The sequence below is a fragment of the Saccoglossus kowalevskii genome, chromosome 19, assembly GCF_978046115.1.
Source record: "Saccoglossus kowalevskii chromosome 19, keSacKowa6.1, whole genome shotgun sequence".
NCBI lineage: Eukaryota > Metazoa > Hemichordata > Enteropneusta > Harrimaniidae > Saccoglossus > Saccoglossus kowalevskii.
Window position 1 is genome coordinate 4,168,809 of NC_140659.1, and position 24,898 is coordinate 4,193,706.

General features: G+C 33.4%; 1 protein-coding gene across 1 annotated transcript in view; it reads left to right on the plus strand.

Annotated features, from left to right (window-relative positions):
• Nucleotides 1-3,724: 3,724 nt before the first annotated feature.
• The window catches only part of LOC100368040 (carboxypeptidase E-like), a 33,184-nt gene continuing 12,010 nt past the window's right edge, over nucleotides 3,725-24,898 (plus strand). The window contains exons 1-5 of the mRNA XM_002737987.4: nucleotides 3,725-4,111; nucleotides 16,870-17,066; nucleotides 19,844-19,999; nucleotides 22,385-22,679; nucleotides 23,899-24,038. Of these exons, the coding sequence (XP_002738033.1) occupies nucleotides 3,865-4,111; nucleotides 16,870-17,066; nucleotides 19,844-19,999; nucleotides 22,385-22,679; nucleotides 23,899-24,038 (1,035 nt within the window). The 5' untranslated portion in view covers nucleotides 3,725-3,864. The remainder of the gene's footprint in view (nucleotides 4,112-16,869; nucleotides 17,067-19,843; nucleotides 20,000-22,384; nucleotides 22,680-23,898; nucleotides 24,039-24,898) is intronic.

The following is a 24,898-nucleotide window of genomic DNA, read 5'->3' on the forward strand; positions in this document are numbered from 1 at the left end:
TTAACGTTATTCGTGACAATGAATCCTTTCGTGATAAATAAGACTTATAATTACATGTGTTCAAGTTCAAGTTGTTAAATGAATTCAGAAAGCACTTAAGATGATTTACTGTGTAATTTCTCATGTAAATATTCAACAATTTTTATTAGTTTTAACTTTTAATAGCCTGTGGACAATTTAAAGAAATCGAAGTCTCTGGACAGCAGGTGATCTTTATTCATTTATAATTCCGGAATACTCCCTCGAATTGTAGAACAATTGGCAGAGAGAGTAAGTAGTGGTGCGTACGTAGATTCCTCGCTATACTATCATGATATTATTGACCACAAATTACAACATGTTAAAATTGTATAGTCCCAGATTTCCGTTGTTTATTGGCATAATTTATCGAAAACCTTATACTGATCTGAATGAATTCGAAAGTCGCCTATACTGTGTTCTCACTGGAAAACGTCGACGTAAGTTTCGCCCAGTAAGTTACCAACTTAGCCTGATCTCGTTAGCTTGCGCTCACACCAGCAATTATTATAAGAAGCGTACATACGGAAGGCGATGGTAATGCGCACACTAGCGCTGACTCGTAGATAGGCAATGTTTAGTTGAACACAGAAGTTGTAAGCTATTGCAATCGGGTCATGTAAAATGTCACTATAATAATCATACACATAAACTTGTGTGAAATAAGATAAACTTAAATTTGCGAATAATCGCCCGTGTTGCCATCGCCATCATGTATTTATGCCCCTTTACGACGATGTAACTACACATGTATTATTATTCAAAGAGTTTTAAACTTATTAATATTCATAGTGCAAAAATGATTATTAAACCAACAAATTCGTCCCAAGTTTCCAGGGTATGTCTTTACAACAGCACATCAATATGGCAACTCATGAAACGAGCACGATTATCACCAATATTGACTATATTTATTCCAATAGTAATTCATGTGGTGCCCACGCTGGTGTTATTACTACCGACATTTCAGATCATTTTTCAACATATGCTATATTTGAAAATAGTTTCTCCCTAACTACTCTGCATCAAGTAAAAGTCTTTTGTAGAGACTATAGAAATTTCAATTTAGATGCATTTTATGAGGATTTAATGAGTCTGCCATTTGATGATATGCGATGATGTTAATATTTCTTATAAATATATTTTTTCCAAAATTCAATGAAATATGTAACATGCATGCCATGTTTCTAGTAACAAAAAAATAATATTGAACGAGTTTTTAATTCTTGGATTACGTCAGCAAACCAAACATTTATTAAAACCAAACATAATTACATACAGGTAAACAGGTTTTGTCATCCAAATATGGCCAAACAGAGACTAATAAATACGGAAAATATAGGTCTGGAGTGTGCTTATAACTGTTCTTAAAAATGAGAAAAAAAAGCTACCACGAAGAACAGCGATTCGAATAATACATGGAATTATCGATTATTTGACATAATAAGCACCCAAGTCAAGCTGAAAATCGACGTAGGGGGCGCTAAACTGAGATCTGCAATGATTATTTTGTAAATATTGATTCTCACCTAGCTTCAAGAAATGACAAAAACAACGCCTAAATATAGTGACTACACAGTGAAAATTAGATCCCAACATAATGCCTGAAATCTGTTTTCTGCAAATATAAATTCCAGTGAAAATAAAGTATTTTACAATATTCACTTTTTTATTGTAAGTTGCTAAATTACCAGCTATTTTATCAATTTTAATATTCCGGTGCAGGTTGAACAAATTTATGACTTTATAGCAGCATTTTGATGAAGGATTGTTTGATTGCAGTCTGATAAGTTTTAGGTTTATTATTCAGTGGCAAGTTGGTAATTTTTACGATCATCTGCATGCACCAGCTACAATTTTATACAATTGTGTTTGACTATATTAACTCTTTCACAACCTGTTGAAAGAGTTGATAAGATGTTTTTTAACTATTATAAATTTTGAATTTGTGCTTGTAATTTGCTATACGCCCATTGTGTGGCGATAGTCTGGTTTCCAGAACACACGTGTTCTGTTTTACTTGCTCTGAACACTTACTTTGTGTTCAAAAAGTGTTACAGTGTGCAGATGTATCAACAGTGTTCTATTTTTTTATGTTTTTAAACATATGTTATGCGTTCAAAAATAAAGACACTATATGTTCTAAATCTGAACACATGCGTTCTACTTTTCTTACTGAACACATACACTGCGTTCAAAAAGTGTTACAATTAAGTGTTCTAATATGTGTTCTGACACTGAACACATGACTTTAGAGTGATATATTTACGTGGTCATCATATTTGCTCCTTTTTATAAAAAAATAATTGAATCGACTTAAGAAATATTAATCCTAAATACCACCAGGTTAACCCAATTTCTAAACATCTATGTTATAAGTTGAATTTAATCTGTATACACGGTAAATATTTGTTTAAGAGTTTTCATTACAGAGAAACTGAAATGTAAGTATGATTTGAAGTATATGTATCTTGTAATTTTAAAGCGACCGTGTGCAATTTAAGTTTTGAAATGTAACATTACTTTAGGCCGGTGGCCATATAGTGCGGAATAAAGAAATAATAATACAGGCTATATTGTCCTAAACTTGTCCTAATATTATTCAAAAATTGCTATTTTAGAAAAATTGCATTTTTGACACTGTTTAAAATCCAGATTTTTGAAATAATGGAGGACAGCAAAAAGTATCTCATCATTCACAATATATATTTTTGTCAGCCTATGCCACCAGACTCAGTACAATTTGAGATATTGTTGGCATAATATGTCATAGGAACTTATACGCATTATAATACTGCTACCATTTTCTCGATTAACCATTAAGTTCTTGCATTACCCGGAAGTATAATTTATTGGAAAATGAATAAATTCTGGTTATTCATGAGTAGGTTTTCTTTTTGGGGGGGGGGGATTTTGAACATATTATTGACATGATTCCAGTAACCCCCAGCGTCAGTTGTTAACTGAAAATACATGATAAATATGTTTCAGTACCATATATTTCTCATGCGATATAACGATCATACGTATTTGAAAATCAGAATATCATTTACCACAGCGTATCGTATGTCGACAACGAACCTGAAATTAGGGCGAACGGTATTCATGTAAAAACAATCCAACGTAATGCGACATTTTATTATTAGTATTCTATTTTGAGCTCACAGTATAGATGCGATGATGCACGATGGGTAAATACGTTTTAAGTCGGAAATCTCTTCTCCGGCTTTCCATATTATCTGTTCAATGCCCGTCTTGTTAACGGATGAAATAAAAATTAAGTGTAAAGTCGCCAAAATTGTAATTGCTTTTATTTAAATTCTGTTATGAATATTTAAATTCTGTCAGTGTAGGTTCAGTATTGATTTAAGAAACATTCAAAGTGAATGACGTATACATTATTTATTCATCTTTCGTTAAAAACACTCGTGACGTCAATCTCCGAAAAAGGTACATTTGTAAGCTTAGAAGAGTCCATTGGTGGAAGGTAAACACATCTTAGACTTTGCAATGTAAATGTCAACAATTCAAATGTTGGCGGAATAAATAATACGTTTGAGATTACATAACTGTACACTAACGTTACACAGTAAAAAATGTGAAAATAAATGTAAATTATTATTGAGTTATAAAAAGCTGTGATGCTACCACCCCTATTCCAAAATGGTTTCACCCTATTAATGACAAAAAGCGGCCATCTTTGCCGTCTTTCTGCTTTCACCTGAGTCTGCGTTTAACGTGTTTTGTTCGCAGGGAAAAGACTTCTTCCATTTGTATCTTCGAAACAATTCCAATTTACCGTTTTTTACAAATATCTCGTTCGCAAGAACGGTACATATCTACGTCATGCGGCTTTTAATTTTATTAGTGGCTTTTCTGCCGATATTTGCCAGCGTCGAATTTCCAGAATATGCGTTTCCCGACAGTGATTACGTTTGGCAACACCATAATCACGAAGAACTAAAGAAGGTTTTGGACGACACTGCAGCCAAATGCCCAGATATCACTCGTATTTATAGCCCCGGACAAAGCGTCGAGAAAAGAGAACTGTGGACGATCGAAATATCCGATAAACCAGGCCAACATGAACTGGGTAGGCATGTTTTTCGTCGTATGTGTTGCCATGTTATGTATCATTCAGTTGCGACAAAGATTGTGTACGTCTTGTGTTTTCTTTGAGTTTAAGCCCCCCCCCCCCCCCCCCAACATCATATTGAGTGAATACATCGGCATGACTGTTCAATCATATACCCACAGTATTTTCCTTTTCTACAATTACTTCATAGTTAACAATATCTATATTCGTTCCTCGCGGTTAGTCTGCCCCGGCACTGTTTCAAATCAGTTCGCGAGGTTAAAAAACGAGTCTCCACTATTAAATTAAATATTAATATTATCGTAAGACTGTAACATTTAAACATTTTATAATACCAGTACTACTATAATGCTACCAATTATTGAACACTATCAATGCACCAATATAGGATAAATTGAATTGAAAGAAATCGTTCACTCGTATACAAATAACGGAGCGTCTAAGGAATAAGGGGTTCATTGCGTCTAAGCATGGCCTAAGGAATAAGTGGTTCATTTATGAGGTTGTATCACTCCAGATTTAATAATCTATTGCTAGTAGAATGTTTTCCAATACCAGTAATGTAATGTAACTGGTAGCAAGGTGCCCCATATTTAAGACGATTACGCAACATTTAATCAATAAACAAAACCCTCCCACCTATACCCAGGCTGGTCAGTTACTTCATGGAACTGGTTACATCAGGAGTGACCATGACATGTGTGCTTTCATACAGTATTTTTGAAGTCAAAATATCCAGAGTGTAACTAACCAAGCTAACCTAGCTAACCTAATTGGTTGCTACACTTGTCTGTTTTCAAGGTAAGATGTCCAATGTACTAGTAGTTTGACTTTAATTTCAGTGCAAAAAGGGACCAGTAGTAAGGTACTTCATGTTAGCAATTTTACACAGTACGCTGAAATTTGAATTCCACTTGAATCACATCGTAAGCAAGCAATACTATTTAAAATGTTAAAAATGGCAGTATATTGTTAATTCCACATTGCTCAAAAAAGTCACTCATTTTTGCTAATATTTTAAACATACATATTCATGTAGTTTAAAAAAATGAATTAAAATGTTGAATCAGTCACAATATTAATTTTTTGTCCTTTTCTATTTTTTGTTTTATCTTTATTTTACAGTCAGTTAGTGGCATATTAGCTTTATAGAAACACATATACTTGTAAACCAATAATGGCATTTGTTGTAGACTAATTTTATATAACTTATTTTGACTTGAGAAACATTGCTGTAATTTTATGTAAACGTACATGTTACTAATAGAGCAAATGCACTACTTATTTGACAATTTAGATTTTTGTCCAAAACGCATTAAAGGTTGAACATGCAGCATGAAAAAATATGTATAAACTCCCAAACATACAATGAATGATGGTTATTTGAATGATGTAAATGATTTATATGTTGCTACTGTGTGTTTTTAGAGTAGCTCTAGCACCAGTGTAATTGTATCTGTTATGCATGCAGTGAAATTGGCAGTACCACACACAGCAGGTGGACATTCCAAATTACAGTGTGACCAATCTGCACTTTCTTAAATGAACTTTGACTGCTTTCTTTCGTAACTGCATGGCAAGATATAGTTTTGCGGTCTCGTTGACTAGAATCGCTGTGTCTCCATGGTGCTGATGGGAGTTGCTGTGTCTCTCAAAAACTAGTCAATTTTTCAATTTACAGATATTATGTTCTATATTTTCATCCAAATTATTCTATGTCAGTGACAATCTGCACTTCCTTGAATAAATTTCAACTGCTTGTGGAGACATAGCTTTACGGTCTTGTTGACTGGAATCGCCGTGTTGCTGTCTCTCTCAAAAACTAGTCTTTTAATTTACCGGTATGAATATTATGTTTTTTATTTTCAACCAAATTATTCATGTTGTCTTAACCAATAATAGAACACATGAGAATGTAGAGTAATAACTCGTTTGAGACAATCAGCATTATGTTCTAAAAAAAGAAAGGCCTGGCATTACTCTATACATTCATGTGTGTTGAAACCATGAATGTAATTTATTTGGTTCTTATGTGCAGTGTGTTCTTGCTAACCAAATAAACAATTAGGTTGATGGCTATGCTCTCAGTTACAGACCTTTAAATTTTCTTGCTAATTGAACAACAGACAGTATACAATGTACTGAGTGAACTAAAAACCCTACAATGGATTGAGACTATAGTTTAATCTGAAAATAATACATTTTACTTTTTAAGATAATAAATATTACATATTTCACAAGATTTTCAGATTCGTTGGCATTTGCAGCCAGTGTCAATACTGAAAAGTCAGTGTTTAATGCTTACGTGGAATTTGAAAACATTGAATTTGTTACATTCCATTTTAACATTTTAAATGGTGCCTTATCCTTAGAATAACATCTTAATTTTTGTGAAAATATTACTGTTCTATAGCACCACTGTCATCGCAATATCCTTACACCATGCCACGTATACACAAGTACTGTGAAATAATTTATTTTTGCTGGAATTAATTTTCGATGAAAAGACTTTTTTGTATGGATTTTATTTTCACTGAATCACCCCTTCAGTGAAAAATAAATTACTATTGAAAATAATGTATTTTACAGGGAATTTAAACCTGCTGGCAAAATAACTGAAATGCATTTATTAAAATTTCATAACTAGAAAATATTAGTCTTTCAATGATCAATATTAATAATTACAAAGAATCCGATTACCATATTTTCTCTATTAGAAGAACATCTCCAATAGATGAGCATATCATTAAAATATGACTTATTTTGATAACACTTCTATAACGTGTAGAAGTGCATGCACTACTAATAGAGCAAATACGGTAACTACCAACATTTTCTAATATATTTATCGGTCCTCGCAGCTTTCACCAACTTTAAAATATTAAAACATCAATTTGTGTTACAGTATATGATGATGATGATGATCTTTCAAACAGAATTCTTTGATTTCTGCAAGTGTGTTATCTTCTTAGTTACTCATTAGAATTTTACCTCATAAGTTGTCATGGAATTCATAGCGATTTTGATTTCAGGGAATTGATTTTAAATACAACATTTGTCTCAACTGAACAAAGAATTGTTTCAAAAAAAGTGTATATGTCTGAAAAACACTGCCATTATAAAATCCGAATTCGAATTTATTTATAATTTCTGTTGCCAATGGGCATGTATTTTTTTTCCAGTTTGCCTAATTGCCCCGATCAGTAATGTCAGACTTTGGTTGTTATGGGTCATTATTTTATTGAAAAGGTCAAAATGTTATGCATTTAGTGCCATATAGAGACATTTATTGTGTCTGCTTCACTGGCCATGTATGGTTGTAGGAATGTATCATTTCAGTTGTGTTCATGCAGACCACCATGTCCAATGGAAGGGAATGTTAAACTAATTGTGTATGATAAAAGCATAAAGTATATGCATGTTTAAGTGCTAGTCAGTGCAGAGTAATAGAATCTTGCACTCCAAGGACCAGGACCTCAGATGACATTTCTCACACAAGTATAGAATTTTTTGTCTCGCATGAGCCGTAGTCTTAATTGGTGTGTGTGATTCTTTTTCACATCACCACAAAATACGTACTTAACGGAGAAAACAAGCTTGACATGTTTTTAAAGTAGATGCAAGACTGCTCAAATTAACAGACATATTTATTCTGCATCCCAAAACTCCCTATCATCCAGTACCAAGCAAATATAAATCAGATAGTACATTTTCAACCTCACTGCATACAAAATATTTATTTATTGACTCTTACTTTAATAGCCAGTGTAGTTCCCATCGTCAGCAAGCAAATTATTATGAACAAATGCATTTTTACCCTAGCAGCTGACAAAAGTAAAACTTCCAGCGTTCAACGTGTCTGGGTACATGATGGCGAGTTTCACTGCCGAACGATTCACATTTTCTACAGACAAGCCATCCATTGTATCAAATTGATACTTTCAAGAGGTTCTGTATTCTGTAATAATATTAATCTGAAGTGTTTATTCGTCGGCATTTGCCACTTCTGAAGCCATGTTTTTATTACCATTGCATTGGTGGCCCATGCTCCCTTAGTAGTTACGACTTGTATGTAAAGCATTTTGCCATTAGGCAGTATTTTGTGCTTGGAGGATTTTAACAAATGTGTACATGTGTCTATTTACCCATTTAAAGTCTAGTGTATTTATGTGAATTGTAAAACTATCCTTACATTTGTGGTTTATCGTAATCTAAGCTGAAAAGGTCAGTGCAATTAGTTCAAACTAACCACTATGTTTACATGTATGCTCAAAATTGGAATAAATTTAAACCGACAAATGTCAAAATTCGGGTAACACAATGTGGAAAAATCGGATCTGTATTGTAACATTGGATAAACTGGAATTAGAAAAACAAGTGTTGATGACTGAAGCTTACATTACACACTGTAGCTTAACATTTAAGTGTTTCAAGTAATATGACACTGGTGTGTACAAACGCCAACCAGTGTGGTAGTAGCAATCAAAGCGAGACCAGATTTCCTAGTCTTATCTGTAATGTAATATAAAAAAAGTAGCTAAAGCTTCAACTACTGTATAAAAAGATAGCTATACATAATGATTCAAGCTTAGAGATGATAGACAACTTTACTGACATGTACATTTGTATCAGGGTGCAATACGCATGTTGTATATATCGCGTGGACCCATATTTAACATGCCACATAGTGACTACCACTGCCCTTTAAAGTTACAACTTCTTAAATAATTTGTATGTGTTATTGGACATTCTTGTGACATACCAACAAAATTAATAAATAGCAAATAATAAATAGCAAATAATAAATGATAGATTTTAGTGTTTTTGTTAAGTATCTTTCTCGTTTCTCATTAAGAACGAGCTGTGTATAAATTCTCCAACAAGTTTGATTACATTTGTGTTAGAATTTTTCATTAAGTATGTAAATTTCTGTTGGTCAGTTTTTGTTTCATCAGGAAACTGTATATTTGAGAATATATCCATTCGCAGTGTGTGATATTTTGGGCATTTGATGAGGAGATGCATTTCATCTTCTATGTCTGCTAAAGTACATTGTTTACAAATCCTGTTTTCCAAAGAAATTTTAGGTTGGGTATGTCTACCCTTTTCTATTGCTAGGCTGTGATTACTTGTTCGGAATCTAGAGACAGAAATTCTATGTTTTAGATTCAGTATAATTAAGTAACTTTCAAAGTTGTAGTTTGTTTTGAATTGAGTATATGTTCTCAACTTAGGTTTATCCATAATTGTCTCCTTCCAGAATTCAATATATTTTTGTTTAATATTGTTTCCTATTCTCTTTATATTTTGTTTTGTTGCATTCAATTTGTCATTGATATTCTTTATATCTAATGTGTTATCTTCCTTATTTAACTCTTTGTAAATTGACATAATCCATGGGAGTTTGCAGTTTATCTGTTCATGGTATGCCTGTTTTGTTAAATTACATTCTGGAAGTTCTTTGATCCGTGCCAAATACTTTATAAGATTTATTTTGATGTCTACTAGTAATGGTAGTTCACCTATTTCTGCTCTACAAACTAGATTTGATGAAAATTTATTCAATCCAAGCATTCTTTTACTAAATTTCAGATGGGTTTTCTCGATTGGTGTAATGTCCCATTTATTATTTTTTTGAATTTCGAAGCCCCATACATCTGATCCATATAATAGTATTGGTCTTATACATGTTTTGAATAGGTGTAACATTGTTTTGCAGTCAGTTTCTTTTGGCACAGAAGTCATCATTGCATATAAAGCTCTTGTGGCTTTGTCTGCAAAATTATTTCTTGTGTCGCTGAATTTACCATTCGACTGTAATGATACTCCAAGGTAGTTGTATGAAAATACACAACTAATATTTTGACCTTGATATGTAAATTTTTCAGTATTTCTCAAGTATCTTCTTTTAAATACTACAATTTTACTTTACTGTATACTTTTATATACTTTTACTGTATATCAAAGAATGGCCTAGATTTGGCATTTTGTTTGCGTAAATGAATTCCAGCTAAAATAAAGTATTTTACAGTACTCAGCAAAAACATACTGTAGAATCATTTAATTATGCATTTAATTTTATTATTTTGATATTTTTCCAGTGAAACATAAGCTCATTGTCATTTTACATATTCGCAGATTTTACTTGTTAGCGAAAATAGTGAAATAAAACCCAGCAGATATATAATGAATTTACGATATTGTTTCTTCTCTCAAACTAACCCTGTTGATTGAGTGGCCATATTCAGAATAATTACCTTGTAGGTTTCAAAACAGAAAGGTCACATTAAATAACATGTATTATTTCTAAACAAGAATGAATTGACTGCTACATGTTCAACGAGTTCCCTCTTTTCATCACAAATTCACAAATCAGTCCTGTTTTTAGTCTGCACTTTCCTTCGGAAGATTGGGACAAAAATAGCAAAATCTTTTGAATAAAAACTGAAAATTTACTAAATTTTGTCAGTTGGCTCAAAAATTAGGGTTCATATCGAACATATTGAAAAACAATCTGGTAGTGAAAAGGTTAAAACATAATCATTTTTCCCTCCAAAGATTTTGACCTTTTTAGCTTCGCTGTCTGCAAAATTGTGCGGAGCTTATCATACGTGTACACATTGACAAGCAGGTGTCTACAAGTCATCTATGACCATTTGGTAATTCTCAATATACACGTTTTATGTTGTCCATATGTTATTCATGTTGTAAATTGGTTTTGCAAAAAAGATTGTCGAGGATAGCTATATAATGAGCGTAATATATAAATAACTGTGTTGAAACATATGTTAGACTACAATAGTGGTGTATAGAAATTGCATTTAATTACCGGTACTTTTATACTACCGTTACACGACAATGACTAAAGGTGTACGCTTCTAAAGGATAGTGAAATTTTTGTTTTATGTGCGTCTGCACATGTGTACCTCCATGTAAATCTATATTTTTAGAATAGTATGTGCTGTAAGCTTAACTTAAAATTTCAAGGAAAGCTGCTGGTACTGAGGAAATGTCACAATTCATTCGGTGTGTGGGTTTATTCAGTGACCCTTTCTGTCGTGATATATTGTCTGTAATTACTGATTAATATCACCTCAATCTAATATTCACAGCTACCTTAATGTAGATACATTCACAGCACTATAATTATTGAAATGTTGAGTGCTCTTCAATCGTGTGATTTATTGTCAATACTGTGAATTTAGTCGCATATACGAACATGTATTCTCACTAGAAAAATGATCAAAAACCATCGTTAATTTACATATAGAAGATGTGTTAATTGATTTATTTGGCTTGTTAATTTACGTTTTTTGGTTTCACGCTAGAAAAGCTGCTGCATTTGAATGATGTTTAATTATGTTTTCTAACAATTTATGAACTTTTCAGTTTGGGATTCGTTCTCGTCAATATAGATGAGTTATCATTTGATTTTCTCTCACCTTGAAGGTGCCCCCCCCCTCCTCCTCGTCCTCCTCCTCCTTCTTCTAATGCCCAATGTCCTTAGGACTCCTAGATACTGTAACTTGACCATATCAGAGTTCTTTAAAGGTATCATGATAGAAAAACTGTTACCATATGTTATATTTCTAACCATGTTTGATATGTGTATTATTATTTGTCTAATTATGAATGTATTATAGACAGTGGTTATTATTTTATATTGCCCATTTGGGAATGCTCACAGATCTGTACACTAATTAGGATTATAGCACAGCTGCTTGTCACTTGCCAGCACTAATTACAATTGTAACACATCTGGGTAGGCTTTACCAATTCATCAACTGTTTGCTATGTATTGTATACAAATATAAAAATAAATCATTTGCAGTGATGAAAGTTTGTACAAATTGAGAGCAGGGAAAATATTTACATGTAATTCTGTAAATACTTTTTTTTTTTTTTCGCTTGGAATTTATTTTTGTTATTTTCGCTGATAAAATGATTCAGTGAAAATAAAAAAATCAGTGAAAATGCATTTCAGGGGAAAATTTTACAGTAACTAGCTTATCAACCAAAGTATGATTTTGATATTTGCATACAGGTATCTAGCAATGCATGCATGCATGCATGCATGTATGGATGGATTTGATGGCTTGAAATATTCCATGCTATAGAATATATGTATAGTGATAAAAAATTTAAAATAGATTTTACACACAGCAACATAGAGGGAATTAGTACGGGTAACAGTTTAATCTTTTCCCAAACAGATTTTCTCGCCCAAATTCTTCAATATTTCTGGATTTGAACTCTAATTTTGGAGCCTACAGAAAAAATCGGAGTCAATTTTCAGTTTTTACTCAAAAACATTGTCTATTTTTGTCCTATTCTTCTGAAGGAAATTGCAGACTATAAACAGGACTATTTTATTATCAAATGTATTCCATTTGTGTCTGTAGATATCTGTATTGATTGTTATTCTGCAAAATAGTAATAGACTGTCTCCCAGCAATTGACAAACAGTAAATGCTGTATAAACAAGATGGCGCATCATGCAATAATTTTTATTCAAGACCTTTAAAGGGGAGCGGAGGTGTGGCTTTTGACACTCTGTACATGAAATTTGAGATCTGTTTGACTTTTTCCGGTCGGAAAATACAGTGCGGTTGTAAATTAAGCGATAAGCGTTCGATTAAAAGTGGGAAGTTGGGCAAAATGAGTACTGTGGTTCAAGTGATATTAGCATATTTCTCATTTAGTTTTAACTCGTACAATATTTATTCACTCACTGTTTACTATAGCCATAACGCTGTACTGTCTTCACTTTCAGGTTAGTTCTTCCGCCGATTTCTCGCAACCAACAACATGATTTTTTATTTGGGATGTCGAGAAACATACATGTAACATGAATCGTTATAGCATTCATAACAGAACACCTGGCCATGTTTCAACTTTTAAGTAGTCAGTTAACAAGGTCTTTCATAGTAGCATTTCTATGGGATTGACGTACTAGCATGAATGGGTTCTATTATCAGTGTTCACTGATGACGTCATTTGACTGGCCCTCTAGAGGCGAAATGACGCCAGGAAAAGCGGACGTTTGTCGTCTGCTTCACAGCCCGTTTTATACCCGATATTTAGGGCATTTCGCAGCACATACAAGTTATTTTTATCGACAGAATTCATTCATAGATCTCAAATTTCATGTACAGAGTGTCAAAAGCCACACCTCTGCTCCCCTTTAATGTGAAACAGCTTCAATAAATATGCAAATTAATTTTATTGTCTTTAGGTCTTCTTCTTAGTGTGGTGTAAATGTATTTTGGAATGTTTAACCACAAATGGATTTTTGAAAATAAACTGAAATTATGCATCAAATGCATCACTCACGGTAAATTTGAATCAATAATAAATTAAAAATGCAATAATGTTCAAAAATTTATTTTTATCTTGTTTTTTCACTGTCATTAACTTCAATTACTGAATTCATTAGTAACTGACTTGACTCAATGTTATCTGTCCTGTGGCTGTTACAATTTCTTAAATAGAATAGACTAATAGGGCATAATTTCACCTGTAATTTTTTAAATATGAAACAAATTCCCTTAAATTTAAAGCACAGTTTATATATGTACAGTTTTCTTTGCTTTACTGAAAAATAGAAATAACCATCAAGGCAAATGAAGTGGTCACTTGGCATAAAAATATTATTGAAATTAATTCTATCAAATATTTTCTTGGAGACGAGTGGGTGGGCACAGTTATTGATTAAAATATCTAGAATATGTGCGTTGAATTTTAAAAGCCTCTTACTCTGGTACATCTCTTTATTCACAAATAAACTTGATATCAATACTGTACAAATTCTGGCTTTATATTTAATTATGCATTATAAAATTCTGAAAATGAATTGAAATTAATAATTATAAAGCCTTAATGTCTCATTTAGTCTGTAAGTAAGTTGATATCTCATTAATAATCTGTACATGTACAATATGTATCTTTGAAAATGCTATTCACTGACGCTAATTGCTCACTGGAGATTCATAGTTGCTATGACAACTGCTTACATCGCGAAAGATACGTATATTGTAATTATTATAATTGTAGAGTAGTTTTTTTTGGGGGGGGGATAATCATAATCAATATATTTTCATGATATATTTGTGTTCCATGATATGGTCCCATGCGACTTGTGTAAAATACGTTGCTCATTTACGCCAAATTTGAATGTGCTTTGAATGATTAGTGTGGTGTTTTAATTGTTGCTTTTAATTTTCTTTGGTTGTAGATAGTAGGTGGAAAGTATGATGAATCTAATTGTGTTGTATATGTATGTCATTGTATGTGGGAAAATATGGTAAATCCATTGTTAATTGTACATGTGATTGTATGGGGAAACTATGGTGAATCCATTGTTATGTGTGTCATGTGGGGAAAGTGTGGAGAATCCATTGTGTTGTGTCATCATGTGGGGAAAGTATGGTAAATCCATTGTGTTATGTGCTTATATGAGTGTATGTGATTGTGGAAAGTATGGTGAATCCACTGTGTTATGTGTATGTCATTGTATGTGGAACAGAAGACAAAATTGCATACATCATACTTAGACATTATATGGCATACATGGTTCATCATTAGTTGTCATATCCGTTGAAAACTCTTGTTTTGGCAATCACTCTCATGGCCACAAAAAAAAACTGATTTGTGATTACGATTACAATTTAAAAAAAGTCTGGTAGATTTATTGTGTGAATGGGTGCAATATATCTCATCTGTTTAACATAATCATAAAAGCTGGTAAAACTATTTCAGTGCTCATTTAAAGTGCTAATTACTTAACTTACATTAAGAAACAGGCAGCGAAATTAATGCAAACAAATCATACTGCAATTTCGATAATAATGAATTTCACTTCAGCAGTGAGTTGTATTCTGACACAGTATTCTGATTGGTTAATGGCATTCTTGACCTGTCAGGTCAAGGTCATGATGGTAGATCAAAAAACATGGCAGATTTCAACATTTGTACCAGAATCAGTTGAGTGTTCTAAATTTTATAGCAAGTGTTAATATTTCTTTAGTGTTCTTAACACCAGGCATCATCATGCAGTTCAATGGTTTCAATTTTTATTAATTAAATCCTAAATTAGACTCAAAGCAATTAGTCTAAGAAGAAAAATCTGAGATGGACATTTTGGAGAACAAAAAACGAAATTCTAGAAGTCAAATATGAAATTCTGTGATTTTTTTTTTTAGCTAAAATTTCTTGTCACATTTTAATTCAGCCAATTAAAAACAGGGATTATATCATTGACAAAAACTTTTTTCCAAAGACACAGCTGTAATGGCAGAACACCTAATTGTTAGCACCCAAATTTATTTATTGTATTAATCCATATTTGATGTATATTATGAGGTTATTATGAGGATATGCACAAAAGACAGTACAGCCATACTGTCGACTGACGCGCAGCAGAGGTCAATGCGATGATGTACTGAGTGCATACATGAGGTATCCTTGTAATAACCTTAGAACAGAAACGGCTAACTTCTTTGTGTGGAGTCTGGTCAAACCTTTGTTTTTTAATTAGAGAACGCTTACGTGTGTAATCATTCCATATTTGGAATTTGCATTTCCTTGTATGGTAGGATTAAAATACCGCAAAATTATGGCACGCTGTAACTATGGCGTTACGATGACAGATGTATATTATTTATTATTTATCCATTCCTTGCATTCCTACATGTAAGTACAAAACGGTCTAGTATGTAGCGCTCCAGAAAGAGCTCAGTTACATCATCATCTGTTTTATTGGTTGTTTTCAAGTAATTTATATCACTGTAATGTGGTATAATCGTTTTGCCAAACCCTGTTCACATCAAATTCAAATGTTGTACTACTGATCATGTAACTGCACATGTGTGTGTGTGCAATGCATTATGGGAGAGAACAATTTCATATAATAAAAAGCAATTATCACACCGGAATACTTAGTTACAAATGTCAATTTTATGAAATGTTTAACAGTATTAAGATTTGAATTAATAATATATATTTTAACTGTAGAAACCATGCAAAATTTTTGTCTATTTACTGGGACCTTTTGGACTCATTGTATGATGGGTAGCAAGCGTTCAGACATTTCAAATAATCTAATTTGTGACTAATGCTATTTAGAAAAAAATCTGACATATGGATACAGGCTAAAACAGTTCTTGTGTCAGAATAATAAAAATTACAGCACGTTATTGACAGTGTGTAATGTATTTAATAAGCTCATTATGAAATATAATTATTATTTATATAGTAATAATATGTGGAAGTAATTATTTCTACATGCAGTGACTTGCAACAAACTGAAAGAAAGATGAATTTAAATGGTTATTTCCTGAATTATTTCTGCACCTATAAATGTACATGTTGTAACATGTTTTAATTTTTCTAATGTTCTACAACGTTTAAAAGACACTTATCAAAAATCCACAAATTTTCACTATAAGTATGAGGAACAGGAGAAAAAAAAATCAGTAAAAAATTGTATTTACGGTACCATTAAATCTTTATTAGAAGCTGCATCCCATTCTTTTTGAATAATTGAGACCAAAAATTCATCATTTCTAATAGAAACTGCATTCCTTCTGTTAGGATTGTACCATTTTAGTAGAACCTACAGTTTATTATACAGATTTTACAGTACTTTTTTTTATAATTATCATTAAACAATTTTTTTTAACTGATAAAAAGTTAGTGATAACCAGAAACCAAATATTTGTTCTGTGCGTAATGTAATTATTGTATTCTATTTTTAGGTGAGCCTGAGTTTAAGTATGTTGGTAATATGCATGGTAATGAAGTGGTGGGACGGGAGTTACTGCTTGTATTCATACCCTTTATATGTGAAGAATATCTGAATGGAAATGAAGCCATCGTGTGGTTGGTTGAAAATACCAGAATTCATATTATGCCTACAATGAACCCTGATGGATATGCCATTGGTAGAAAAGAGGTAACATTTTTATTAGTCCCCGTTCGGACACAGTCCGAAAACAGAGACTTATGTTTTGAGTAGCGGCCATTTTTGTACTGAAAATCATCAAAATTAAGCATTTCTCGGCTGTTTACAGATGGATTTTGTTCAAACTTGGTATATACATTGGACATTATATAGGACCTTGATGCACATCATTTTTTTTTTACAGATAAGATTCAAAATGGCTGACTGGTGTCCATTTTGTTTTAATGAATGTGGTTCTAGTGCCATATCTCTGACTTGCTTTGATTATGTTCAAATTTTAAATATTCATTATACATCATGTCATAGATATACAGATATATTGGTTTGACGATCCTATTAAAAATCGCCGAATGCTGGCCATTTTTGTGCTAAAAAATCATCAAATATCAAGCATTTCTGGCATTTATGGATGGATTTCGTTCAAACTTATTACATACATTAGACATCACGAGTTCCTGATGCATGTCATTTTATTTTTCAGATCTGATTCAAAATGGCTGACTGGCGACCATTTTGTTTTAATGAATGGGCTTCTAGAGCCATCTCTTACATGCTTTGACTGATTATGTTCAAATTATATATATTCATTATACATTGTTATAGATATATACATGTATGCAAAATGGCTGATTTTGTTTTAATTAAAGCTGTTCCAGAGCATTATCTCTCAATGTGGACAAGTACTCGTTTGATGATCAGATACAAATGTCAATCATTTTAATGTTAAACAATCATCATAATCATATTCCTGACATGGTTATATTCCAGCTAAATTACTATAAACAAAACTATATATCCAAAATTTGATAACTAACGGGAACTGTGCCATTCATGGCTTGTTCTTTCCGTTTTATTGTGATGGATTTCGAAAATGTTGGTATGAGAGTTCAGTAATTGTTCTCATTCTCTTTAAGTTTACTATACAATGAGAATTTTTCACCTGAGTTGTCATTGAAGTTAAAATAAAGTTTACCTGGGAGAGTTGGGAATAAAATAACATCAGAAATTGCCAGGACCTGACTTGGTTCTCTACTCCTATAATGCTCTGGAGAGAACCTGATTGTTTTTGCTTTATTAAAAGTTTATTAAATTATGTCTTACATCAACCGTAATTTTCATAAGCGCATCCACAAAATGAGAAATATAATACTAATGTATTTTGTATATTTCACATAAACTCCAGAAAAAGGAACTACATGGCTTGTATTATTGAAATTAACTAGTTTTAATAATCATGTTTGTGATTGACTCCCGTGTGCGAAGCACAAAAAGGGAGTCTTTGCAGTTAGTGTGTCTGTATGTGTGTATGTGTGTGTGTATGTGTGTCCGTCTGTTCCACTGATATCTCAAGAACCATACATCAGTTTTTGATGAAACTTGGTGCATAGATGCTCTGGGCCAATGCGCAGATTTGATTAGGTTTGGTAAAAATCCATGCATATTAATTAACTAATTTGCATGATAATTAGCTGATTTTTGGCTGTTTCATGACTGTTCCACTGATATCTAAAGAACCACTCATTGGATTTTGATAAAACTTGGCACACAGATGCTCCAAACTAATGCGCAGATTTGATTAGTTTTGGGTAAAAATCTGTGCAATATTAATTACCTAATTTGCATAATGATTAATCAATTTTCGGCTTTTCCACTGATATCTCAAGTACTAATCATCACATTTCAATAAAACTTGGTAAATAGATGTCATAGGACATTGCACAGACCTGATAGTTTTTAGGGTAATACGAGTACATATTAATTACCTAATTAGCATAATTAATTATATTTCAGCTTTTGATATTTCAAGTAGTAATCATCACATTTCAATGAAATTTGGTACATAGATGTCATAGGACACTGCACAGACCTGATAGTTTTTAAGGTAATACGAGTACATATTAATTACCTAATTTGCATAATTAATTAATTTTCAGCTTCTGATATTTCAAGTAGTAATCATCACATTTCAATGAAATTTGGTACATAGACATCATAGGACACTGCACAGACCTGATAGTTTTAGGCTAATATCAGTATATATTAATTAGCTAATTTGCATAATTAATTAATTTTCAGCTTTTGATATTTCAAGTAGTAATCATCACATTTCAATGACACTTGGTACATAGATGTCATAGGACACTGCACAGACCTGATAGTTTTTAAGGTAATACGAGTACATATTAATTACCTAATTTGCATAATTAATTAATTTTCAGCTTCTGATATTTCAAGTAGTAATCACATTTCAATGAGACTGGCTACATAGATCTTCTAGGATTATGCAGAGACCCAATTAGTTTTAATTGGATATCAATTACCTAATTTGCATAATGTTCCACTGATATATAAAGAACCACAAATTGGATTTTAATGAAACTTTTAAAGAGAACTATGCAGAAACCCAATTAGTTTTTGGTAAATATTTATGCTTATTAATCTCCTAATTAACATAATTAATTAACACTGATATCTCAATTACTGATCATCACATTTGAATAAAATTTGGTATATAAATGCTCTAGGACAATAGACAGGCCTGATTAATTTTGGGTTAAAATTTGTTCATATTAATTCTCTAATTAGCATAATAATTCATAATTTTTTTGTTCTGTTCTGTTCATTTAGTTACCTGATGTACATAATTAGTTTTCAGCTTTTCTATCAATATCGCATGTACAAGTAATTTTGAATTAATTTTTAATGTGTCTTCAATACTCTCAGCACACGGGAGTTCTTTCTAAGCTTTCTTTGATTTTTACTTTCAGTTTGATGAGACGGGTAGGAATCAGTGGGTGAATGGACGAGCAAATGCAAATGGAATTGATCTGAATCGTGATTTCCCAGATTTGGATACAGTGGAATTTGAAAATCCTGAAAATAACAACCATATTTCCATGGCATTGAATAAAATTGGACATCAGGTATGTTAAACAGTTGTCCCTGTTCGGATGCAGTCCGAAAATGAGAACTTATGTTTTGACCTCCGTGTGCGCATGTGTTTCATTTGTATTACAGTTGCCCCTCGCTAAGTCGCAGGTGTTGGGGTCCAAGCAAAAACCGTGACTTGTCGAAGGCCTCGACTTAGCGAGGTTCCTGGAAAAGTGGCTATTTATTCAAACAAAGGGGCAGAATAAAAACAATCAACACGTTATATAACACAGAAAAGGAGTTTTTATTAAAAGGTTGTCATTGATCATATACATGTAATTGTGAATAAAAAGGTGCAAAATGGCGACTTCAATGAAAACTGTTATCAGTGTTTACATTAAATATTCATTGTTCGTTCATCTATTAAACCGAGCAACAGTTACTTAAAAAATTGGGTTATGCTTGCCTGCCGTTGTTTCCTTCTTTGGATTGTTTTACAACAATCAATAAGTCCATTTAACTGCATCAACTTCAAACCATCAATGTCATTACCAGTCACTGATTAAAAAAACTCTAATGTAGTTTCTAGTCCTTTTATTGCGTCTGTTGAAGTTGGGGGAGGTTCCATGTTTTCCTTGTCTGATTCCTCTTCATCTTCATCGTCGGACGGTATAGGTGTTTCACAGCCACTGATCAGAGCTGCAATGCTCCCATCAGATAAAAGTTCAAACGTGGGAATATCGTCGTCAGCAGTAATCCTATCCATTGATGTATTCTCGATATAGTCCATGGCCAAACCATTTGAAGCGGCAGTGTCGATCAGCTGAGAAACAGATTCCTGTTCGGGGTTATTGACGATCTCGTTACTGGTGGACGGTTCTATGCTAAAAGCAGGTCCAAGTCTTTTCATCCAGCACTTCTTAATTGACTCCAATTTAACTTGTCTCCATGCCTTTGCAGTTATGTAACACGTGTCTTTGATAGTGTACCATTTCAAGCTTGTGTTCAGTGATGAATACTCTGGATACAGCAAAAGTTGCCACAGTAGTTCGCGACGATAATTTGCTTTGAATGATTGGATAATGTCTTGATCTATTGGCTGAATTTTACTGGTTGTGTTTTTCGGCAAAAACAATGCTTTAAATTGCCCATCTCGTGTTACTGTGGGTTAGGCCGATGCTTGTGTCTTGGATGGCAACATTTTTCAAAATAAACCTGCTTTGTCAGCATTATAAATTTGTTCCTCCGAGTAACCACCAGCTTTGATAATTTCTTTCAATTTTCTAGGAAAGTTTCTTGCAGCCTCAAGATTCGTTGATCTAGCCTCCCCTTGTACAGAAATTTCATAGACAGCGCGTCTATTTTGCCAACGTCAGGATGCGTGCCTTCTCCTGTATGATGGGACCAGACAGTGGCGTTCCTGCAGATCTTTCTTGATTAAACCATACATATACAGCTTAATCAATGTCTTCATTGTCTGCCAGTTTAGCTCGTTTTCGTTCGAGTCCAGATTCCTGGTCCACATCAAAAATAAACTTCCTCAGCTTAGTTTCGTCTTTCACTGCATATAGTGGATTCACCTACGCCGAGATCACGTGCAGTCTTCGTCTTGGTTTCACCTTTCCTTACTCGGACGATCGCTGCAAGTTTATCTCTTACGGAAACGCTTGTTAACTTTCGTTTAGACATGCTGCTCAGTTGGAAACTTGAGATCAGAATGAAACCAGTGGCTGTTTCAGTGAGTTTTTAAACGTGTTCATCAAAGTAAACCCGAAAATGGTGTTTATTTCTTGACTGAAAGCCGATCACACTTTCACACCTAGCCATTGTTATGTTCACATTTATAAATAAAAACGAACAGACTCGTGCACAAAGAAAAAAATGGACATCAAAAACAATACATTGTGTACTATGATTTTGGAACCCATGGTGATACCCGTGAGTTATTGAGGCGCGAGTTAGTGAGGGGCCACTGTGTAGTACAGGTAGCTATGAAATAAATATTATAATATATTGAAGGTTGCTGTACAATAAATCACATTATCATATACTATGGGAAGTGCGCCCTCACATCAAGGCAATAATTTCTCGTACCATGCCTGGCAGAGCACACTCGGCTTTCATCAATCAAAACAAAATGCTTTATTCTAAATTACATCATGTGTTTGAGGTCTCCCTGTGGTAAAATTGTAATTACACTTATAAGGTATATGGTATATAAAACCTTTATGGACTGTATACAGCTTTAGCTGCCCTAGGTCATACAGCTTACACAGGCTGCAAAAGCCATAATATTAGGTTGTTGTGAAATAAATAGTATAATATTGTACAGATCGCTTTGAAATAAAAAACAAAATATTGTACATGTAGCTATGAAATTAATTAATAATATACAGATTACAAGAAATAAATAACATAAATAATTTTTCTTCTTCCAGCTTCAACCTGAAACAAAAGTGATGATGAGATGGATTGATGAGAATCCATTTGTTGTTTCTGCCAATCTCCATGGCGGTGACCTAGTTGCTAATTATCCCTATGATTCAAGTTTTGATGGTAAGGTACATTATCAAAAAAGCCCAGATGATGCAATATTTCGTGAATTAGCGATGGCGTATTCTACCGTGCATGCGCACATGTCAGATCCAGATCGTGAATCATGTGATACAACATCTGATGATGAATTTGAAAATGGTATCACTAATGGAGCCGACTGGTATCCAGTTCCAGGAGGTATGTGAAGTTCATTTTAATGTTTTCACTTTGCTGTTCACTTTGTCAAGCAGAGCTTATCATATGAGTGATCGTCTGTCGTTCGCTGCAACTTTTTACTTTTTTGACTTCTTCTTGAAAACTACAAGTCTGAATGCTTTGATACTTAGTATATGTACCTTGGGTAGATCTCTCCCAGATTTGTTCATTTTGTGATCATATCTTCAATTCTTGTTAAAACAGCAAGTCTGATTGCTTTGATATTATATATATAGGTACTACATTTAGACCTCTCTCTTTTTCATTTCATGATATCTTTAATTCTCTAATTTTGGTGAATATTTTTGTCATTTTTGGTAAAACATGATATTTTCAAATTCTTGTTAAAAACAGCAAGTCCGATTGCTTTAAACTATATATATTGTTCATTTTCTAATTTAATTTAATTGAAATGTGCATTGCTAACAGTGGAGCTATCTCAGCCGACTGGCTGCTTGTTTACTTTTGTGGCTCAAAAACATTGTTCTTTATTGTCTGTTTGTGATAATACCAGTATGTGCAATTCTCTATTTTTTGACTACCAGTTGATTTACTCTGTGAATATTTTTGTCTGTCTGTGACAGATATTGATTGTCTTGTTAAGAATTGTTTTTAACTTCTCTGTGGAAACGACTAGCCTGATTACTTTGATATTTGGTATGTGCTTTGGATAGGCCAATATTAGATTGATTTATATTGTGACAATTCTTCAGTATTATTAAATATATTCTTGTAATTAATATTTTTAATAAAAAATGCCATTTTCAATTTTTTAAAAACATCACCCTGATTTCTTTGATATGGAAAGAAGATGAGGAAAATGACACTCATGTTGTTGTAATGCACCATGGGAGCTCAGCTGTGTGGAGTTACAGTATAATGCATGAAGCCAATGTATTTTTATAGAAATTGCAATTTGTGGTGCAAGTGGAGTGTCATCTGTCCTCATTAATGTATACAACAACTAAATGTAGAGGAAATATGGATCTGTAAATACATTTTCATCGAGCTTTAATTCCCAAAGAAATGTATTCTATAGCTAGTCAAAATATGTAAAAATACAATAGAATTCACTGGAAAGTTCTTGAATTACAAAGCAAAATGTCAAAATATTGACTTGAGTGAGAGTTTTTTCATTTTTGTGTAAGCATGCTATGACTTGTAATATACCACATATAAGACAATCTGCTTTTACCTCTAGGTATGCAGGATTACAACTATTTATCTTCCAACTGTTTTGAGATCACTCTGGAACTTGGTTGTGATAAATTCCCCCAGGCATCAGAGTTGCAAGGTTACTGGAAGGACAATTTGCCTGCACTCTTGAACTACATGGCTATGGTAAGAATTGTTATGTAAATTATCATGTAACCCATATATCACACACATTGGCACAGTGTCACCCATATATCACACACATTGGCACAGTGCCACCCATATATCACACACATTGGCACAGTGTCACCCATATATCACACACATTGGCACAGTGTCGCCCATATATCACACACATTGGCACAGTGTCGCCCATATATCACACACATTGGCACAGTGTCGCCCATATATCACACACATTGGCACAGTGTCACCCATATATCACACACATTGGCACAGTGTCGCCCATATATCACACTGGCAGTGTCGCCCATATGTCACACACATTGGCAGTGTCGCCCATATATCACACACATTGGCACAGTGTCGCCCATATATCACACACATTGGCACAGTGTCACCCATATATCCCCACATTGGCACAGTGTCACCCATATATCCCCACATTGGCACAGTGTCACCCATATATCACACACATTGGCACAGTGCCACCCATATATCACACACATTGGCACAGTGTCACCCATATATCACACACATTGGCACAGTGTCGCCCATATATCACACACATTGGCACAGTGTCACCCATATATCCCCACATTGGCACAGTGTCACCCATATATCCCCACATTGGCACAGTGTCACCCATATATCCCCACATTGGCACAGTGTCACCCATATATCACACACATTGGCACAGTGCCACCCATATATCACACACATTGGCACAGTGCCACCCATATATCACACACATTGGCACAGTGTCACTCATATATCACACACATTGGCACAGTGTCACCCATATATCACACATTGGCACAGTGTCACCCATATATCACACACATTGGCACAGTGTCACCCATATA